The 21,066-nt window shown below is 33.0% G+C and overlaps 1 protein-coding gene across 2 annotated transcripts in view; it reads right to left on the reverse strand.

Annotated features, from left to right (window-relative positions):
• Positions 1-2,814: 2,814 nt before the first annotated feature.
• Positions 2,815-21,066, reverse strand: part of Neos (nuclear receptor coactivator protein neosin) — a 51,350-nt gene continuing 33,098 nt past the window's right edge. For both annotated transcript variants that reach the window (XM_035368804.1, XM_035368805.2), the window contains exons 8-9: positions 7,293-7,616; positions 2,815-4,063 (exon numbers count right to left, since the gene is read on the reverse strand). In XM_035368804.1, the coding sequence (XP_035224695.1) occupies positions 2,943-4,063; positions 7,293-7,616 (1,445 nt within the window). In that variant the 3' untranslated portion in view covers positions 2,815-2,942. The remainder of the gene's footprint in view (positions 4,064-7,292; positions 7,617-21,066) is intronic.

Here is a 21,066-nt window from a genome sequence, read left to right on the forward strand (position 1 = left end):
AAAAAAAAAAAAAAAAAAGCTTAATATTCGTTTACTTCATTAAACATTTCTTTCAATGTGCGTATGCCCAAAGCATATGCACGTAATGTATGCGCATGTGTAAAGTTTGTGTCTTTGAGGTCCGGATTATAGATCATTCCGGATTACGGACTTTGTACTGTATTAAGCCCCCCTTTTTTTTTTGTAAACTTTGACCCTTTTAGATCATAAATGCTTCATTATTTCAAAAATCACAGTTTCATTTTTTAAGTTTTATTATTTTTACATGCCATCTTACTTGATTTAAATTGATGATCTAATATCTACAAAAGTCCCAAATCCGTAATTACGGAAGTCCCGACGAGAGTTCGGGTCTGGGACTTTGTACTGTATATAATAATTTGATGCATAGTCGTGCTGCCCGAGTGGAAAGACGAACTGATGACACTGAAATAAATAAATTTTGAAGAAGTCCTAATCCTTACTTTCACGCACATAAAACCATCTTAGTAGATCCAATCATAATAAAATACGGTAAATCCTATGTACACTGATTTTAGATTTAGTTTGATTAAGTTAGACGTAGGCATTTTAGATAGGACGACATAAGTGGCGCAGAGTTCTTTGCAGGTTCGAAAATGAGGCAGTTAGTTGTGTGCGTAATTATACCGAAGTAGATGCAATTGTAGAGACAAGCTATGATTGGTTAATTTTAGTTACTTTTTTTCCAAGCAGTGTTATGTAACATGGAAAGATCTCGAATTTGGAAGAAGAGATGAATTTAGGGGGAAAGCACCAAATCTAGAATACAGTCAAAAGTCTTTAATCCGGACTCGTCGGGACTTCGGCGATTCCGGATTATCGATTTTTCCGGATTATAGATCATCAGTTTAAATCTGGTAAGATGGCATGCAGAAATTATAAAATTAAAAATATGAAACCGTAATTTATAAAATAGTGAGCAATTATGATCTAAAGGGTATCAAAATTTACAAAAAAAAGAAGCCTAATATTTATTTGTTTACTTTATTAAACATTTCTTTCAACGCGCGGATGCGTAAAGCATACCTTACGCATAGCCGAAATTAGAAAATTGCAACCAGAAAACTATTTGATTTGTATTCGTGATATTTATAATGACGAGGAATTTGATTTAAATCATATCAAAGACGGAGTACATCGAAATTAAATACTACATTTAGTAAGGAATTATAAGCACAATAAAATAAAAACATCTGCCCTGAAGATAACGATAGTGTTGACAGATCAACTTCCAGTTCATTGCGCGCCGCGACGTCCCCCCCCCCCCGCGCAGAGCAGCGTGAAATTGATAAACAGATTTCGGAACGGTTAGATAAACAAAGGATATGCTTTTATCCATTTTTTGTAGCAATTCGTTTTTTGTTTGATGGACATCGAAACATACTTTCGTTTTCTAGATCCTTTGGGAGCTCCAGCATCGGAAATTCTATTTGACATAATCGAAAGTTCAAGCTTACTTTTAGAAAATTGCTCTTACAGTCTTCAAAAAATAATAAGCCGGATCCAATTCGAAGATTAAGGAACAACGCAATTATCAACATTAACTGAAATAGATAATTAGATAATTTTAGTTTATACCGTCCGTTATGCATTAAACGCGCACGCGAAAACGTATTCTGCACTTGCGCACACGCATATGCGCAGTAGTCAAGGTCTTACGCGCACGCGTAAAACGCCTGTGTGCATGTGCCAACGCTGCGCATGCGCAGAAAGTTTTTAGCTTTGAGGTCCGGATTATAGATCATTCCGGATTACGGATGTCCGAATTAACGACTTTTGACTGTAGTTAATTTTGAGGTCGCCAATTATTCTTAAAGCAGCTATCGTATTTTGTTATATCTTACACACACACATACATATTTATATATATATGTGCAAGATATAACAAAATACTATATACATATATATATAGAGAGAGAGAATTTATAAGTTTTCTGTTATTATGTACTCCATTCTCATTAAGATTATTCAAGCCTGTGTATATGGAGAGCTGAATTCAAGGCTGTTTTGTAAAGAGTTAAAAGCATGCATACGCTTACCTTTCCACAAAGTATTTTCTTAAAAGAATGTATTTTGCATCTCTCCATTTAGTACAAGCAATAATTCTTGATTTTTTTTTTCCAATCTCCTATTAAGGTAATTTTTTTGGTTCAAATTACTAATAAAAATTCAAGCACTTAAAAATTATTTCATCTTCATTTATTTTAAGAAATCCTGAAACCACATATTACAATAAAATGTATAGACATTCCATACTTAACACATTACAGATTACATTACTGCTGAAAATTAGAACTGCATACCTAGTCTTTATATTAGCACGGAAATGCATTTCAGGCGTATAAGATTTAGGTCGAAAGAGTGAGTTAAGCATATGGTTTTCAGCTATTAAGACGGAATAATTTTTTTATTAAACTACCCCCCTTTAACTTACATTCTTTGCTTGTCACCAATAAGATACCCATCTCAGTTTCAGAACTATAATTTTAACTTCAGACGCTGTCAAAATTACTTGCTTCAGAAATTTACAATAATTAAATTCAGTTTCATCTGATGATGTTGAACCAATTTTGATACCATTAATTACATTCTTTTCTACTATGAAAATTTAAAGTACTGTTTTGTCTTATTTCGTTACAGCTGAAACTGCAATGCGTGTGAGGGGCAATATATGATTCTTCTCATATTGCAACGCAAAAAGAATTACTTATTCTCTACATTTAAGATAAGGAATTTCTTTCACTTGTGCTGGTATAATGACACACAAAACAAAAAAATAAGACAAAATACCAATTCTAGGTTTGGTGTGTTTTATTGTCCCACAAACACATACAATGAAGTAAGATGATATAAACTCATGCTACAAAGTAACAGCAATGACAATTTGCATGTAATGAATTAAAAAAACAGAATGAAAATAATTAATAACGTCGAGGTCCACCTCCCATGCCACCCATTCCTTGGGTGTTCCCGAAGTTCTGACGAGACAGGTTTCCCATATTTGGGCCAGAGTTGTATGAACCTGGAAAATTACCTTGTTGACCAGGGCCTTGATATTTATTAAACTGATCCTGACCATGAAAATTACCACCTGGTCCCATTCCAAGGCCCATATCTTGCCTTTGGGGAGGTCCCATATTACTACCTCTCTGAGATCCCATACGTCCCATATCTGGCATCCTTTGCTGCCCCATACTACTATCGCCCATGCCTCCACCACCAAAATTTCCTTGGGGATTCATATTTCCCATATCAGACATGCCACCAAATCCTCCTCTTTGAAGACCCATCATATCAGATGAATTACCAGGGCCTCTCTGAGGTCCAGGCATTCCCATACTCACACCACCCCTTGGTGGGCCCATGTCTACATTTCCTGAACCTCTGGGTGGAATATTTCCTCCCATTTCTGACATACCACCTGGACCTCTAGGTGGCGGCATATTAAATTTTCCTCCCATGAGATCAGACGGTGCTCCCATTCCAGAACCACTGCCTGCACCTGTTTTGGATGCACTGCCAGAAAGCGTACTCTGTGAACCTGGCATATTAGAACTGGACAATGAAATACTTTTCAATAAATTGGGACCACTCTGCATTAAATTATCTAGTGCTTTCTGCACACTAGGATTATCAAAATTTATGTAAGTTGCAGTCGCAGCAGGATCACTTGGTAAGTTTGGCCCAGATACAGCAGAAGTAAAGACCGGCTGATTGGTTGATTCAGATGTAGATGTACTTGATTCAAGACTTGTTTGATTTGTCACATTTTCATCCACAGATGAATGGGCAGGTCTACCAGACTTCATGGCAGGCATAGCAGAACCTACTGCAGAAGGAGGTCGCATATTATTTATGCCAGGACTCATTCTTGGTTGATTAGACCTATTTGCAGGTATATCTATGTTTGGCATTAAGCCTTGATTTAAACTGCCAGCTTGAGTATTCCCTAAACCAATTGCAGGAGGTGCACCTTGATTCATTATGTTGATTATACGATTCTGAAGATCTTGCTCTTTTTGGGCCACATCAGGATCATCTTCTGCAGAAAGAAAAATATATTGATTATTGTGAATTAAAAAAAAAAAAAAATTAAAATATAATCTGAGAACATAAATCACATTATAAAAACAATTAAGATACTTTATACGTTTTCTGTATGTCTAGCTAAAAAGTAATGAAAGCTAGCTCAAAAGAAATATAACAATTGCATCTTAGATAAAATACATTTGATAATGTAGAAATTAAAACTAAAAATAATATATAAAACTACCAGTTTGCTAATTAATAAACAGCAGTAGTAGTGATATATTATCTACTGTAAATACAAATGTATTTATAGGCTTATAATAAAAATCAAATTTTAATATGTGGTCACCATGACTTCCTTATATGCTTATTAAAATGGTACATATTTTTTGCTGAACTTCATTTAAACTTATTCCCTTGAATTATTCATATTTAATAAACAAACCCCTCAACACAAGTTGAAACTGATATAAAAAATTGTAAATTTTGAAATTAAACATCCTGGTCAGTTTTTGTTGTATGAGAGTCAAATTTTTCTCATAATAAATATACAACTTTCCAAAATACAAGTATAGAAACAGGGAGACCGCATTAAAATTATTCTTTCCTTAAATTTGAAATTTTAAAAGCCTGAATATTTTTGTCATTTAAAACACTTTTATAAGTACATATCCATGACCAAGAATTGCAAAAATAATGGGCAGGCTAAGGAGGTAGGTGTGTGTGTGCGTGCATATATATACACAAATATATGTGTGTGCCCATACTTTGGTACTGCTGAATGCAATAAAAAAGAAAGGTGCACAATTAGATATTATAGCTGTTCCTATATACAAAATTTCAACATTCTACTACAATTGTTTTTGAGTTATGCAAGATGTACATATAGACATTATGAAAAAATCTATTTTAAAATATGTTTTTCAATAAGGAGTTTTTTTATTGTCTGCATGTACAGACGTCATACAAAAAATAATCAAAGATATTTCTGTTGAAATAGGAATTTTTTTGCAATTATATTTCCTTTACTTCATATAAGGCTGTAAAACTGCATACTTCTGTGTGTGTCCTGAGTTTTAACTCTCCATCAAAGTTACTTAAAAATACCTCTGAAAATCACCAGTTGCCAACTCGTGCTCGTAAGTCAAGACACCACACATCGTCCGAGCTTTTTTTTTTTTTTTGTGATGCTAGTTTTACCATATTAATATTAAAATTATTTCTAAAAAATCTAAGATTTTTGGTATACTATTTGGTATTTTTGGTATTTTACTCTTCAGTTTGTGTAAATGACCTGAATTTTTAAGGAAGCATGACTTCCTTAAAATTTTTTCTCTTTTATTTTTTAGAACAAATATAAATTATTACTTCATATAATTATACAAACTGGGGAAATGTACACAAAGTTAAGATTATTTCTAAACTGATTTAAGAATTTTAGTATGTACAAATTTAAATATTTTACTCTTCAGTTTGTATACATGCCCAGAATTTTCGCGATACCTGACTTGCAAAATCTCTTATTTCAAGCTTTTTACATCAGCCAGAGCACATGACAAACCTTAAATTTTGACACTGGGTTAACCTCTTTCTCATACACTGTAGGCCCTCAATTTCTTGGAGATGAATCTCTGCTCGCTTAATATATCAACATCAAATCTACTGATTAGCCTGCTCTCTTTTCAATTATGAATGGTGAAACTACATTACACATATTACTTCTATTCATATAAGCACAGTGTATTTATCATATTATATTCTTTTCCATACTATTTTAGGTTTGGTATGATTTAAAAAATTTTTCTTTTGAAGACTTGAGAATTTCAAATCAGCACTCTATTTCTCACAAAGCAAGAGAAACTGGCAGAATACATCTTCATGCTTTTCAATATTTTATTAAAAAATATTCATTATTAATGCCAATACATAACACACAGGAGAAGATATACTATTTCAATATTTTTTATAAAAATGAATAACAGATGAAAAGCACAAAAATAAAATATTATTTATTTAACTAATGTCCCTCTCACAGTACCAGGAAATTTACATTCAAGATTCATCACTTTCTAGATATGGAATTGGGGTAGTTTCCAATTTTAAATTCAATCAGTGGTTTTTAAAATTTTAAGACCTGAAAGGGGATTGCAAGTTTTTTCAAACGTAAAAAGCATTACTGGAGAGGCACATATGTGATAAATTAATAATTATAAAATTAATTTTTAATACACAAAATGATACGAGTTTTTTTAACATATGCACTAGAAATATGGATGATAAGGATTCTTCTTCTGAGGATTCAAACTACAGAAATAAATTCCTTTCTATTACACATTAATCTTTCTTCTTATAATTCATAGAAGTTTCAAAGTGATACAAATTTACAAATATTTCAATATTATTTCACATTTAACTACTGGCCAATTTATAAACATTTTAATATTTTTTAAATTTCATTACTTTAAACTCAATTAAACATACATGTGGGACTACGCCTTAAGTATAGTTCCAAGATGGCCCTAAAGAGCGGCTACTGTATGCATCTCTAGACATGAAGCTCATATATGTCAGTGAGAGAACCATTATTTTACAAATAAGATATCTGATACACATTCTGGGTGAACGTTTTGCTTCCATATGCAATTATTTTAAATACATAATTTTCACTTCTGTCATTACGACACAATTAACTTCTTACAAAATGCAGTTTGAACGTAGAAAGTGCAACTAAAATACTTTAATGAGAGCACATAAACTGCTCAGAATTTACACTAATTTTTTTTTTTTTTTTTTTTTTTTCTTTCGTATAGCAAAGAGCAATCATAAAAATTTGATGACTAAAGACACCTCTCAAAGTTAAATTATCCAGTTTCTCAAAAAAAAAAAAAAAAAAAAAAAAAAAAAAAAAAAAAAAAACTGCATTAAGGATGAAACTATCTATACATGTTAAAAGGAGATATATCCATATGCCTATTACATAAACAACAAGTAGTACACAACTTTAGCTTCTACCATGTTTTAAGAAGAAATAACAATACAGATTAGTTTAATATCAACTATGATAACAGAAAATAAAAGTAAAAATTTATAATACACTAAATTATATTAAAACATATAGAACATAAATAACACTATTTTTCTCCTCATATTGTCAGTTAAAATCAGAAATCAACTAAGATAGAAAACAAATAACAAAATAAAACAATTTTACTGAAGTATGAGAAAGTGGTGAATTTACTCACTTGGCTTAAAAGAAGGTTCTAATTTTAAGTCCGCAGAGGGTATGGGAAGGCGACCATGAGCCCTTTCATCTGGGCCGCCTTGCATTTTATCTCGCCTTTCACACAAGTATCGTATTACTGTATTGATTTCCGAAAGAGAAATCCACCGTCCATCCGCTAACATTCTAAGAAGAAATTGGATTTCTCGATCTGCTGACACAACTCCAACGTAAGGACCTCTTTCAGCTCGCTCGCGTTCCATATGTTCTTTTTGCAAACGTATATGCTCGTGGAAGTTCCGAGATAGCAACTTTAATGCGTCTTCTAGCGGCATATTACGATGCTCTGCAAACAGATACAAATGTAAGATGCAAAAATCTATCATGAAGCAAAGAAATTTTACACATCATAAAAGCAAACATATTATGCACACAACCCAAAGGAATTTAGAACTTTTCAACTACCAGACACTGATCAATATGTATTTATTTAATTTGTCTTAAATTAAAAAAAAAGTCATGAATTTCAAGTATGCATGATTCAAATAAAATACTAAACTTCAGTTTACAAAAACATAATATCAAAAGAGCATTAAAACTCAATTATTCTCAACACACTTTTCCCTATATACTCTGTAGGGAAAAAAACACCTACCCACGGTAGGCAGAAAGGTGGATAGTGATGAAACTGGTCAACCGAGAGCAACCAAACACGAAAGTAAATTTTGGGAACCCCCCTTTTTTTGGTTCACCAAAACTTCACAAATGATCTTACAGGTTTCAAATAGTCCTTTGATCAATGGCGCACACTCTGGGAGAATGGATCCATCTTCCACCTCTTTCCCTATCAACAGATCACCTGAAAGGAGTGGACTTCCAGTATTTTAAAAGTTCCCATGCCACACAGGCACTATACACTTGAAACATCCATACCTTCTCCACAATTTAAACCCAGCCCTATGATACAGCAGTCAGCTTTGCTAACGACTATACCATCCAGAGAGACACATGGGGGAGATAATGAGGAAAATATGAAAACAATTGGAGAATCAGTGGCATAATTTATTTCAGTAACACAGGCCTATAACTGTTACACATTAACATGGCAAACACTCAATTTAGACAATGCTACATTCCGGCAATATTAAAAGTTTGTATGAATGTTTAATGTTGTCCTGAGGGATATCTTGCGAGTTCAGTTTAACTGTGCATACAGGTCAAACATGTTTTGTAACAGCTGAAGTTAGTGGCCACCATTTTCAAGCATTGAAATCGGACAGGCATTGAGATGGCTATGGGAAGGCTGTCATGGTGTGGAGAAAGTCTGCAAAAATGTATGCTGAATGTCAACAAGCACTATCATGTTGCAAAATAGCACCATGCAGGTCCACCAGCATTTTTACTACAATATGCCACAGGATGTCCTGAACATGACACTGGCTGGTCAGGGTTGTGAGCAGAATAAATAATGGTGATAGGGTATGTAACAGCATCCCACTTGGTAACTCTAGGCATGATGGAAGTATACCACTCCACGGTGATGTACACTGAGCAAGCGGTTGGCATGACCACCTTCACATATGGAGATGATGGTTGTGAAGGTTAAGCTAGAACTTGGTTTTACACAGAAAATGATACAACTCCAATCCACTAAGTTCCACCTGACATGACTGCAGCACGACAGCAAACTGCTACTCACGATTGGTTTTAACAGCGGATAAAACGGGTGTCAACAATGCATTCCACCTTCCATCAGTCATTTTTCAATGGTTCTACATGACATTAGATATACTATAAATCTGAGCAGGTGCCACTGAATAGTGACAAATGTAGCCATCAGTGTGGTTATGGTAACATGCATAAAGTGATCCTCCATGCCTGTTGCTCTCCTCAGTCCAATGACAAAGGGCATACTGGAACCACTGTTAACAGCATAGTCTTAATGCTTCTCGAAAGAAAATGACAAGTCCTCTTTGGAACTTGTTTAATTATGCCTTGGAGGGAGAATCCAAGGCATTATTTCTTTTTATCTACAGCACTATACTTTGAAAAACCCACCTGAACTTATAAGGTGAGAAAATGCTAGACTTTTTCTAACTGCCAGCTTGCTCTATTTCAGTATACATGCAAATGCCCTCTGCATTTAATGGTTGTGCATGTTTAGTGATGTGCATAGGCCTGGGGCATTTGCATGTTCAATGCATCAATTTGTTTTTGCTACAGAGAGTATTTAACCATTTAATGGTTAATAAAACATGAACAATACCGATTTATTTTTCAAAGCTTTTGAAATGGTTCTTCTCTATACATGATATTACAAAAATCTGAATTTTGATAGCAATCTCAACACAAGACCCATCTGGTCTTCCCACTGGACTTCTTATACAAACCACTAATTGTTTCTCTTAGCAACATATAACACTGCACATATAACATATTTCATTGGCTCTCAATCCTATACTTAAAAGGGACCCCAGCATATGACAAATTTTTAATTTCACAGATGACTCCCTCAAAAAGTTATCAATGGTTATTATAAACTTCATCACAACTGTTTTAGTACCCTTAAATCCCTGCCAAATTTGCATGAATAAACATTTAAAACAAAACCTACTTTAATAATTTATAATGTGTGCATAAATCGCATAAGAAGTAAAATATATGTAGAAAATTTTTAAACTTACTTCTAATTTCTTGCAATTTAGATCTAAGATTTCTGATCTAAAATATCTGAATTCTAATGTTTTGAATTAAAGCTCAAAAGGTATATATGAATTTTACGTGGATATGAAGTTTTTACCATCTAAAAATTCTATTACATCGTTAAATTTTATTAATTTTTAAAGACATATATATAAACACTTTATTTTCTTCAAAGTTTTTTAACAAAATTTTTAAATCAATTAACTGACCAATTTCTTGCCATCTGACAACTAAACTGTAGCTATAAGCCATCATATGAGCAATTTCCATTTACAGGATTAGATTTTACGCAGTTTCCAGCGACAGAACAGCTTGCAGTTAAGCCAACAAGTCAACAAAATCAATCTATATATGTTAATGCTTCTAATATCTGTATATGTCTACTTATGGTTAAATCTTGTACAGGTTATGGTTAAATCTTGTACAGCAGAAAACTGCTGGAATTGTGGTAAATTATATGCAGCATATTAACCTTTGAATAGTCATCAATGAGCTCAGATCGCATTACGAATTTATGACCGACAGATATAGCACATATGTGGAAAGAAAAAATTGCTTAATCTTGAGACTCCAAAAGGTTAAGATTTTTTTATAGCGAGTTAGTCAAACTCACTGCAAAACCTACTTACTTCACAAATTGACAGGTTAAGTGAATATGGGAGCTATCTGCCATAAGAGACAAAGAAGAGGTATGTAAATGTCTTTTCAGAAGACATTTTACAGAAATACTCATGCCATGCATTTAGAAATCGATGAAAACATTTTGCAACTAGCCCATTTGCTGGGGATAGATATATGAACATTTAGAGGTATTATACTGCATCTACCAATGGTAGGCACTGTAAGAAATTGAAACCTGCCCATCTTGATACTTACGCTGTTTTTACTGATACTTATGCTGCCCCTTTTACTTATGCTGTTCACAAACCATTCAGCTACTTTTTTAATGATCTTTCCCCACACTTAAAGTTCTAAACTCTTTTATACCTGGGAAATTTTTAACAAGATTCTATGTTTTGCATATTATGTTGGTCAACACCAAGTCTATATGGTAATCCTCTGGCTTACACATTATACGGTTTACATAAAATCATAACATTCAAAATGAAACCAATTAGAAACAAGGACTCCATAATTAATTTCTTCTTTCCATTTTTAATTCTATTATACATGGTAGTGTATTATAATCTACAACAGCATTCCTTAAAATTCCCTTACTTGGGCACCCTCTTGACCTGCCACCGTTGCTCCATTTATGAATAATTACTAGCATCTACATTTATAGGTACATAAATAATAATAACTAATAACCATGGTCTGAGAAACACCACTCTAAAATACATTTCTTCATTTCACTCTTGCAATTTAGAACAAATATTTGAATCCTTTATATATATGAAATGGATACAGTAGCGTATGGTATATTTTGCATTATTTTATTTTGTAATATGCCACATAATACTAATAATTTCTATACAGTATGTATAAATGGCAATACAATACACGAAGTACACTTAATGTCGGCAATATCTTTTAATTCATAGATGATAAATTATGCATGACTGCTTTTATATATGCTTCACGAATACCTGATTAATGAAGCTTTGTTATTATCAACACAATAAGTCTTTTAATGCATTACGTTATAGGATATTACTGTATGCGGATTACCACACTGCATGAAAATAGCATTTACTCTGAAGAAATGCACCGTACTGCGGAAGGATCATCATCGATGGTCAGATTTATCTGGGAAAACACGTTGGTTAAACTCAAGGAGGAAGGTTCGCCTTCCTTCCCCGTGCTACCTGCCACTATGCGGCAAGCTAAGCGCAGAAAATTTCGAATTTGAAATCGCAAGTGGTTTCGTACACACATGGAGGTGCCTAGTACTTTAATCGCGGTCGCATTACAACGAAAAGAAGGTGTCGGATTTTCGGACAAGACGCTAGGTTCAAAGAGTACCGCCTCACAGGTGTGATATCCTGGCAAACTACGTGGAGCTCACGACTTCAGTCACCTCGTACGACTTTTTTCGCAAACAGAACCGAACCCCAGATGTCCTCGAAAGGGGAGTAATTTATTTCACATATTTCGAATGCAAACAGAACCACTCGGGGATCCATACCGATAAAAATGACAACTTTGAGCAGTGGCTCACTCAGCTCACTGATCAATATGTTTCCGTCGCTACTTCCCCGTTCGTTCTGGGAGTAGGTAAATTCGCCTTTCATGCCTGCAAGAGAATCAAAGAATCTCAAACAGTCTTATTTTTTTGGTATTGCATAAATTTTATTTTGCACTTCATGATCTCAAGCAAGAGTACGTAATTTTCTAATTTACATGTTCCTTCGCAACGATTACATACGTTCGAGACCGGTTACTCCATTTATCACAGCATAGTTTTCAGTCACATGTAAATTATCGTTATTTTACGCATTCTCTTTGCACTGTTAGATTGTGACGTTGCCTACAGAAAGAAAAATAGCCTTACACGTACGAAAAGACAAACAAAACTTACATTAGATACCTATTGCAACTACATATACGGTAAAAGTTCAAGGAATGCCGAATGACGATTACACGAAAATTCCGAATAATCAAGTATATAAAAAATCTAATCGTGGTAGAAACATCAAATGAATGAGAGAAAAAAAATGAGTGGCCTAAAACTATTTTTTAATAATTATCAGTCATCTTATCAACTTAAATATCACAATCCTACATTTCAGACATAAAAGTAAATATGTTTCATAGGTCTTAAACAAAGTAAAACATTTTATTAGACGATGAAATCCCGCCAAGAACGAATATTCGTACAGGTTCAGACAAATTTGTACCAATTATTCCGGTAAAAGTTTAAACAACATATTGCTCTTTTATTTAGTTAGATATTCAACAATTACGAGTTATGAATATTGCACAAAAAAGTAATCCCTTATTATAATTTTTCATGCTGCACCGTCATTGTTTATCCATTTTGGAAAAAAATTGCACATCCTACCCATTAATGTACATTTTTTTCTATACTAGTGTCCGGTAACTTCGAAAATACTCCAATGTATGCTGCTCCATACAAAGCAGGTTTCACATTTTACATTTCTTTAAAATGCGATGTGAAAAAAATAAATAGCAGTTTATTTATATAACTATTTACAAACCAAGAGAAGATGTTACACCTGTGTTGCGATGACACATTAATTCATTACTGGCACTAAATAACTTTTTTTTTTTTTTTTTTTGTATGGAATTTTTTCCCCTGTACATTGTTTGCTCTGAAATCGCTTAGTTTTTTCATAAAAATTCGTTTAAGTTTAAGAAAATATGAAAATTCAAATTAGGGCTTCCGTTGTCTTATCACAATGCAAGACACATACATACATTCATGCAGATTCTTTGGTACTTGATTTCTTTAAATATAATACACGACAATGATATTTGGTGGCAACAATTTGAAAAGTGATTCACCATTTATAGTTTTCAACGCAAAATGCCAAAACGAACTTAATAGCCCTTCGGGGCAAATAACCCCTTTGGACTAAAAATGTTCAACAGATCACAACAATTTTAAGTCGATCACAAGCTATTCATTATAATACCATAATTTTGTACTTTTTTTCATTGCTGTACATTCCCATATCACTTAACAAGGAAAAATAGCACATGCTCACGAACAGGCTGGGCAGCCCTGCACTAAACAGCTTTTAGAAATATACGTAGCGCAAATTAACATTGTTATGAAAATCTCTAGTGAGGGGAAGAATAATTACTCTGAAAACGCAAAAGGAATGTTTCATGACCACATTGTTTTTTCCTGCATCGAATTATCTCAAATGAAGATAAAATATAATACACTTGTGATGGATTTCCTCACTTCATTGATTTTTGCTATGATTAGGCGTAGCATGCAATTATGTTGAACACAAAATTCGAAAATTTGGAAGAATTTATGCAGAAAAGTACCAAATTATGTTACACAACCATTTTATCTTCATTTGTTTAGATCAAGCAAAAATGAAACGGACTGTGAATTTATGATGCATTATTATCATTTCCATTTACTGAGTGTAACAAATGAGATGCATTTTACAACCATGTAATGTGTACATTTGTGGGTTAACTTAAGAAAACTACGTACTACAAAACAAAAGAGAATATTTTTTCCATTAAAAAAAATCGAATAAAACCTCATGATTTGCTTGTACGGCCTATTGAATCACATACATTTTTCGCTGTACTTCATTTACACTTATTTCCTTGAATAATTCTAACTTTATTAACCGATTCCTCAAGGCAAGTTGAAGTTTTTGAAATTAGATATTTAGGTTAATTTCTGTTACACAGGAATCAAACTTCTCGCATTTTTATTTTTTAATAACAAGTATAAAACTTTGAATCCGGAGATTGCATTAGATTTTTGTTATTTATATCTTTTATTTTTTTTTCAAATATATCTTTTTTAAATATAAATATATTCCTCCCCCCAAAATTTAACGCTGCCAAAACATGAATATTTCTGTCATTTTAAACATATCTGTAATCCAAAATATATAGTTATGATTTAACAACTGTAAAAATAAAGGCAGAGTAAGGCAGAAAAGCCCCCACAAGTGTTTCGAATGGTTGTATCACTTTTGGCATCGTATAAAATTTTAGTTTGCATTTTATCACGTGAAACGAAGATAAAGTTTCTTTCTTTTTTTGATAAATACATTCGCAACAGTGCTAATCTAATAAACTAAAAAACTGATCGATTTCTTCAAGAAATCAAAATTTTCTCAGCGAAGAGCAGCCGCAAATTCATAAACCCAAACAATACAAAATTTACATCTAAAAATGTATTATTCGTACTTTTTAACAAGAAAAAATACAACTGCTAATAGTGACAACAGACTTGACTTTGCTTTCTTTAATAGCCAAAGTAAATGTGTTTTGCAAATTAAAAGTTTTTCATTTACTTTCATGTATACATATACTTTGGTTATCATTAAGGAAATATCACAAAAAAAAAAATGATTCGAAAAGTTTACATGTAGAATTAATGAAACTAACCTGCAGCATACAACACATAATAAGGTTTGAAATATGGCGTAAGGGTGTGCATAGGGATCAAGGATGTCACCTCTATAGGCCTGAGCATTCATTTTCTCATGAGGAAAGACATGAAGGTCTGTGTGTCCACCCAAAGAAATACCATCCCAAACACAAAAAAATTGCCCAAGCTTTCTAATTGTAAACTGCGACTGTAATTTATCAGTTGCAACATAAGCATCGTCTTTTAAAATTAAATTAAGTAAAACTGGAGATCTATTAAAAAAAAATCTTATATTAGAAAAAGATGCATTTGCTAGAGCAGATACATCTGCAAAAATGCATGTGAAATCACTTCATTGTTGATTGGAAATTTATGTGTTATGTAATTACATACTCGGTGCAATCAATAACTGAAGATTTATTTTTCATACCAATTTCTTTATCAATTGCAGCTTTTGCCCCTGCACTTGAGTATTTCTTAGTAATTTTGCTATCAGGAAACATTTTTCTAAATAAAGCTGTATCATGATCTAATGCAGGTTTCTCAACTGCCAGTCCAGAGACACTATCCATTACTTCTTCCAAACTCAGAAGTATTGTAACAATATACCTACCATCGTTTCCGAAAAAAATATTAAAAATCTGACAACTGTATGTGTTATTATGAATACTGTGCAATGCAATAGCTCTAGCTTTCTCAGTGTGTCTGTTTAATTTAGATTTACTAATATTAGGGAACCTATCGTGGTGACACCAGCATGTATTTGTGGATGACGAGTACTCATATTAAATGATATTTTTGTTTTCAATGAAGAAACGCTAATCATTCTTTTAAGCCTGTATTATAAGTAATAAATAGAACGAACTTCTTTAAATAATTTTATTAACAAGAAAACAGAATAACAATTCTGATTACTTCAGCTGTTGCCATTTGAGCATAGGAAAAGCGACACAAAGAGGTTGAAAATCTTGTCTTTAGGTTGGAAACACTAGCATGCACGTACATTTTTCACATGTTGCATCCTTTTTTTTTTTTTAAACCGAAAGGACAGCTCAGAACAGAGAATGTGTTACAGCAATTCTACTATGCTTAAGTAAATTGTGGCCAGCTGTGTAAATGAAATGGTTGGAAAATGTGGCAAACATTCCAGAGAACATTCAAAGGTATGTTCCCAGCACAGCTCTTTGCTTGTCCATGCGCTTTAAAGACAGTGAGCGAACCACTGGTCCTTGAAATGTTTTCACAAATTTTATCAGTCTGCAGGCCAAAAATGTTTGACAAACGATGATCTGTCGCATCAATAAATTACAAAAAAACTTAATTTTTCGAATACAACTCATATTGTCCTTGTATTTTTGTGTACACGCACGTTTAAGAACATCAGCACACTTATTGTGCCAAACCGAAAAGTCGCAATGGCAAACGTATTATATGTTCTTGATGAAATAATAGAAGAAAAGTCACCTGTATACGATTTTTGAAACGTACGAGAATTTTACCCTTTTTGCACACATGACAAAGACATTCTTAAAACTATTTCTCGAAACACATGAAACTCGCAGCATTCAGCGGACTTGATGCAAATTGGAGAACTGGAACTCAAAGTTTACAGACATACGTATGCTCTCATACACAAAGCAGAAACGTACCATTACGTCTCACTAATGAAATTACTTTGGTTTCCTTTCACTCATAACTTAAGAGAAAAATCAATCATTTTTAATGATAAAAACCACACGTCTTGGGGTGCAAATAAGAAAGTATTAAATGAAGTTACATAAAAATCATGAGAAATTTTAAGAATAAGTGAAAGCCAGGAGATATATGTTGTAAATAAGGTTGGCAGGAATAGGGTGGGAAATAGGGAGTTGGCAATTCTAAATTTGCCAATTTTTTCCTTTTCCAAATTAAACTAATAAAGCTGTAAGTTACAAAATTGCAATCAGATGAAAACGGACCATAATGTGGTTTAATATGTAATCAATCCCAACAATAAGCCCAGATTCAAAGACACAATTCAGACCAATACATCAATATTTATACCCTCTTAAGCCAGAAAAGAATTTTTATTCTTTTCCCTCCACTGAAACATTTTGTAACACATTTCATCACTCTGCCAGCATTCGAGAATTAGGATAAAATATCAGAATCCCATATATTTATACGCAGGACATGAAGTATATTGTAACAGATACCAACCTTTTAGTACAGCTATCAGTAACACTTAACAGAATTAATTATTAGCCCTTATTAGTAATACTCAAAATGACACATGCATTAACCAGACTGCAGGGATAGTATTCAACACAAATGGATATTACATCATACAAAAAATCAACAGGGTTGCCATTTAAACAGGAGAATGAAATTCCCTGACTTTTCCAGGCATGTTTTACGAAAGTTCCAGTCTAACCGTGAAATGCCAGTTGGCTGTGCTGAGAAGTAAATTAATTATGGTACCACTTGAAAACACAAAAATTTGCGTATTACAGTATTATTAGTAAATTTAAGTATATTACTTACATATAAAATAATCCCTAAAGCATTACTATTATAACTATAATAGTTTTTCAATATATCAAATATTTTTTTGTGCAAGTAAATTAATTAATGGATTAGCTATTTTAAGCCAAAAAATACAAAAATCAGAGTTTAAATTATCATGAAAAGTCAAAGAAAAAAGTATTAAAGAACGTGTCTTTTCAACATGTTCCTCACTTTCCTGTACAAATCCGTGGAGGGAGAAATTCTCGCTGACAAACCCTCTGTTTTATACGTGAATGGGAAGGCATTTCCTTTAGTTCAACATGCACTGCACATGTGTATGCGAGTCTCTCGATTCTTGAGGTTACTGGAAACTTGCTTTGCCTTCTAAAATTTGACAATTTGATTCGAGCTGCAAAAATTGGCTCTATGCTTGCTGCCCGAATGATGCAAGTGATCACCCCAATGTTGGAGCAAAACACGCTTCTTTTTTTGGGGGGGGGATCATCATACGAAATTCCCAGACTTTTCAAGATTTTGACTAAAATATTAAAATTCCCTGACTTTTCCAGTTTTCCAGGTAGCGTGGCAAACCCGAACCAAATTACCGTAATTTCGTGTGTATAGTCCGCGGACTATCTGTGTTCAAAATGCGAATTTTTGAAGCTGCGGACTATCCACCAGTGCGGATAATACGCTGGTTGTTCACAGCTAAAATTGTTGAAATAAAAAACACGCTGTTGTGAACTGCCGATGATCAAATATAAAAAAAGCGTGAGATTCCAAGTATCCTTCGCACTGCTTTAGCACAATTGCCGTGAGGGGGAAAAGTAGTTGATGCATCAGCTCGGTTTTTAGGAACCATAGTAGCAAGTACCTGGAGTACGAAAAAAAAGCGTGATTCGTTTACTTACAGCATGGTTTGGCAACACCGAGTGAGTGGGGTCGAAGGTCACATTTCATTACCACTTATCACGAGGATAGCACGTTATTTTGTTTTCGTATTTTGTCTTTCATCTTCGATAACGTTGATGGAACATCGCCGGAGATTTACTGCTGAGAGGTAGTTGAGAAAACTGAAAAAGATGGATATAGAGAAGCGGGCCATTAATGGTTTAATCCTAGTATCCGGTGCACACGGGATTTGACTACTTTTGGTGACTTTATGATGAGCAGTGAAAACAGGACATGTACGATGAGTAGTTAATGGGTCATTCAAAGAAAATATATAGTTAAACATAGTATATACTATTTATATATACTATGCGTGTATAGTATATATATAGACGTTCTTTGGATCATTTTTGGTGTTGGCGATAATTTTCAAAGTCGCGCCAATGCTGCACCGTATACTAGGATTTTACTCCGTTATTTTGAAGTGGACAAGAAAGTGGTGAGAAATTTGCGCAAACAAAAGGATGTGTTTAAAAAGCATGGGAATATTGCCGTATTAAAAAAATGTAATTTCGGACGTATAGTCCGCGAACTATCTGACAATTTAAAAAAATTTTTTTATGTAAAATCGTGTCTGCGGACTATACGTGCGAAATTACGGTACTTATAATACTACGAACTAAACAAAAGATTAAAAAAAATTAAAATACACTTTCTCATGCTACAATTCCTGACCAGACAAGGTCAACTTTAACTCTTCAGGGATAAACTTATTCTGATAACAAGCATTGTTTGAAGAAAATAATTAAAATGTTTGCACAAGAATTGCATTTAGTACATCACTGTATTTACTATCAGCTTAGTTCTTCCACATAACGCTGAAAATCCTTGGCGCATTGCTGTGAGGTGCAATAAAAAAAAAATCAAACTTAAATATCGAGAATGTTCAGAAAATGATGAATGTCAGATACAGTATCGGAAGTCTATAATCCGGACCTCAAAGCCACATGCTAAAATTATATTTACTGATTCTAAACCATTTCAGTTAATGTTGCAGATTGCGCTGTTCCTTAATCTTCTAATTGGATCCGGTTTATTATTTTTTGCAGACTGGTAGAGCAATCTTATCAAAATTAAGTTTGAACTTTTGATTATGTCAAAAAGAGTTTCCCATTCTGAAGCTGCCAAAGGATCTACAAAGCTAAAGCATGTTTTGATGTGCCGCTTTCGATAGTGAAAGGTTATTGAAAACGAAAAAATTTCTATTCACAAGTTAGTCGGTATTCTCGACACAGCAATTACAGGACTTGAACAGTGGAACTGAACAAGAAATTATGTCTGTTTATAAAATTAAAGAGAAAGTATTAGCACAAAAAATGAAACAACTTAAACAACTTACACTGAAAGAAATGTTTAATAAAGTAAACAAATAAATATTAAGCTTTTACTTGTGTAAATTTTGATACCCTTTAGATCATAATTGCTCTTTATTTCATAAATTATGGTTTCATATTTTTAATTGTATAATTTCTGCATGCCATCTTAACATATTTAAATTGATGATCTACAATCTGGAAAAACCCCTAATCTGAAATCGGATTACGGACTTTGTACTGTACTTCAAAATTTCAGATAGTTCTGCATAAAAAATGCAATTCATGATAAAATAGCCAAATAAACTGAAAATTTTTTTATCTACGTTATAAAAAGTCATCTACTTATTATGCACTTGAATATCAATCAGAAGCTTTCATTTCATATAATGGAAGATTTATATACATGAAAAAGCTGACATATTTTCATAGGCGTTAAACATACGAAAGTAAAACACCTTAAATGATTACAAAATTCATCAACCACAAAAATTACATGCTTAAAAAATTGGCTGTTGATGTACGTTTTCTTGAGGATGTAATCACAGCCTACTTCCCATACACTGGAATGAAACCGGTGTACTACTTCATGCATGATTAGAGTTATTGAATGACAATATGATTTTGATAATATATACTAATATTTAATTGAATATTCTAAATGTTTGTTTTTTCACTAAATTTATTTCATTCTGTAATGTTTTCCAAGTTTTCACACTGACAAAATCTTGTTCAGAAAAGAAAAACCTTTTTAATCAATATGCTTAAATTTTGTTATGGATTTTGTATTTAGTTAGCTATTTTTAGTAGAATTATAATTAAAACTGCTTTATATCCCCGTGCAGTGCAGCACAAGACATATTTTAAGAGAAAGCTATGCCGGAAAAGTAAAAATACAAGAGCATAATCAAACATTTAATAAATAGATATCTCATATTTTATATTTATTCTGAATAAATGTAATTGACTACTTTGTTAGCTGTAACCGTAATTCTATACTTTTGCTTTCCAAAAATCTAGAGAAAACAGAAATTACCAGAACTTTATCACAACCAATTAAAAAGCTGGAGAGAGATATCTCAACTTGGTAGTTGTTGTTCTTGATTGTAGAGAATTCACAGCAAGATCAGATTAGTTTTCTCTTGCGTTGTATTTTGTATTTTAGTAGCTCAAAATATAGCTACTGATCATATTGCATGATATTGTATGAAAATGCAGCATTCTGTTATCTTTCTTATGATAATAATAAATTTTATTAATTTTTTATTGGACTTGTACATTCACAATCAACTACAAACCCGTACACA

The sequence above is a fragment of the Stegodyphus dumicola genome, chromosome 4, assembly GCF_044657685.1.
Source record: "Stegodyphus dumicola isolate Sdum_Otavi_A_Nest chromosome 4, ASM4465768v1".
Classification (NCBI taxonomy): Eukaryota; Metazoa; Arthropoda; class Arachnida; order Araneae; family Eresidae; genus Stegodyphus; species Stegodyphus dumicola.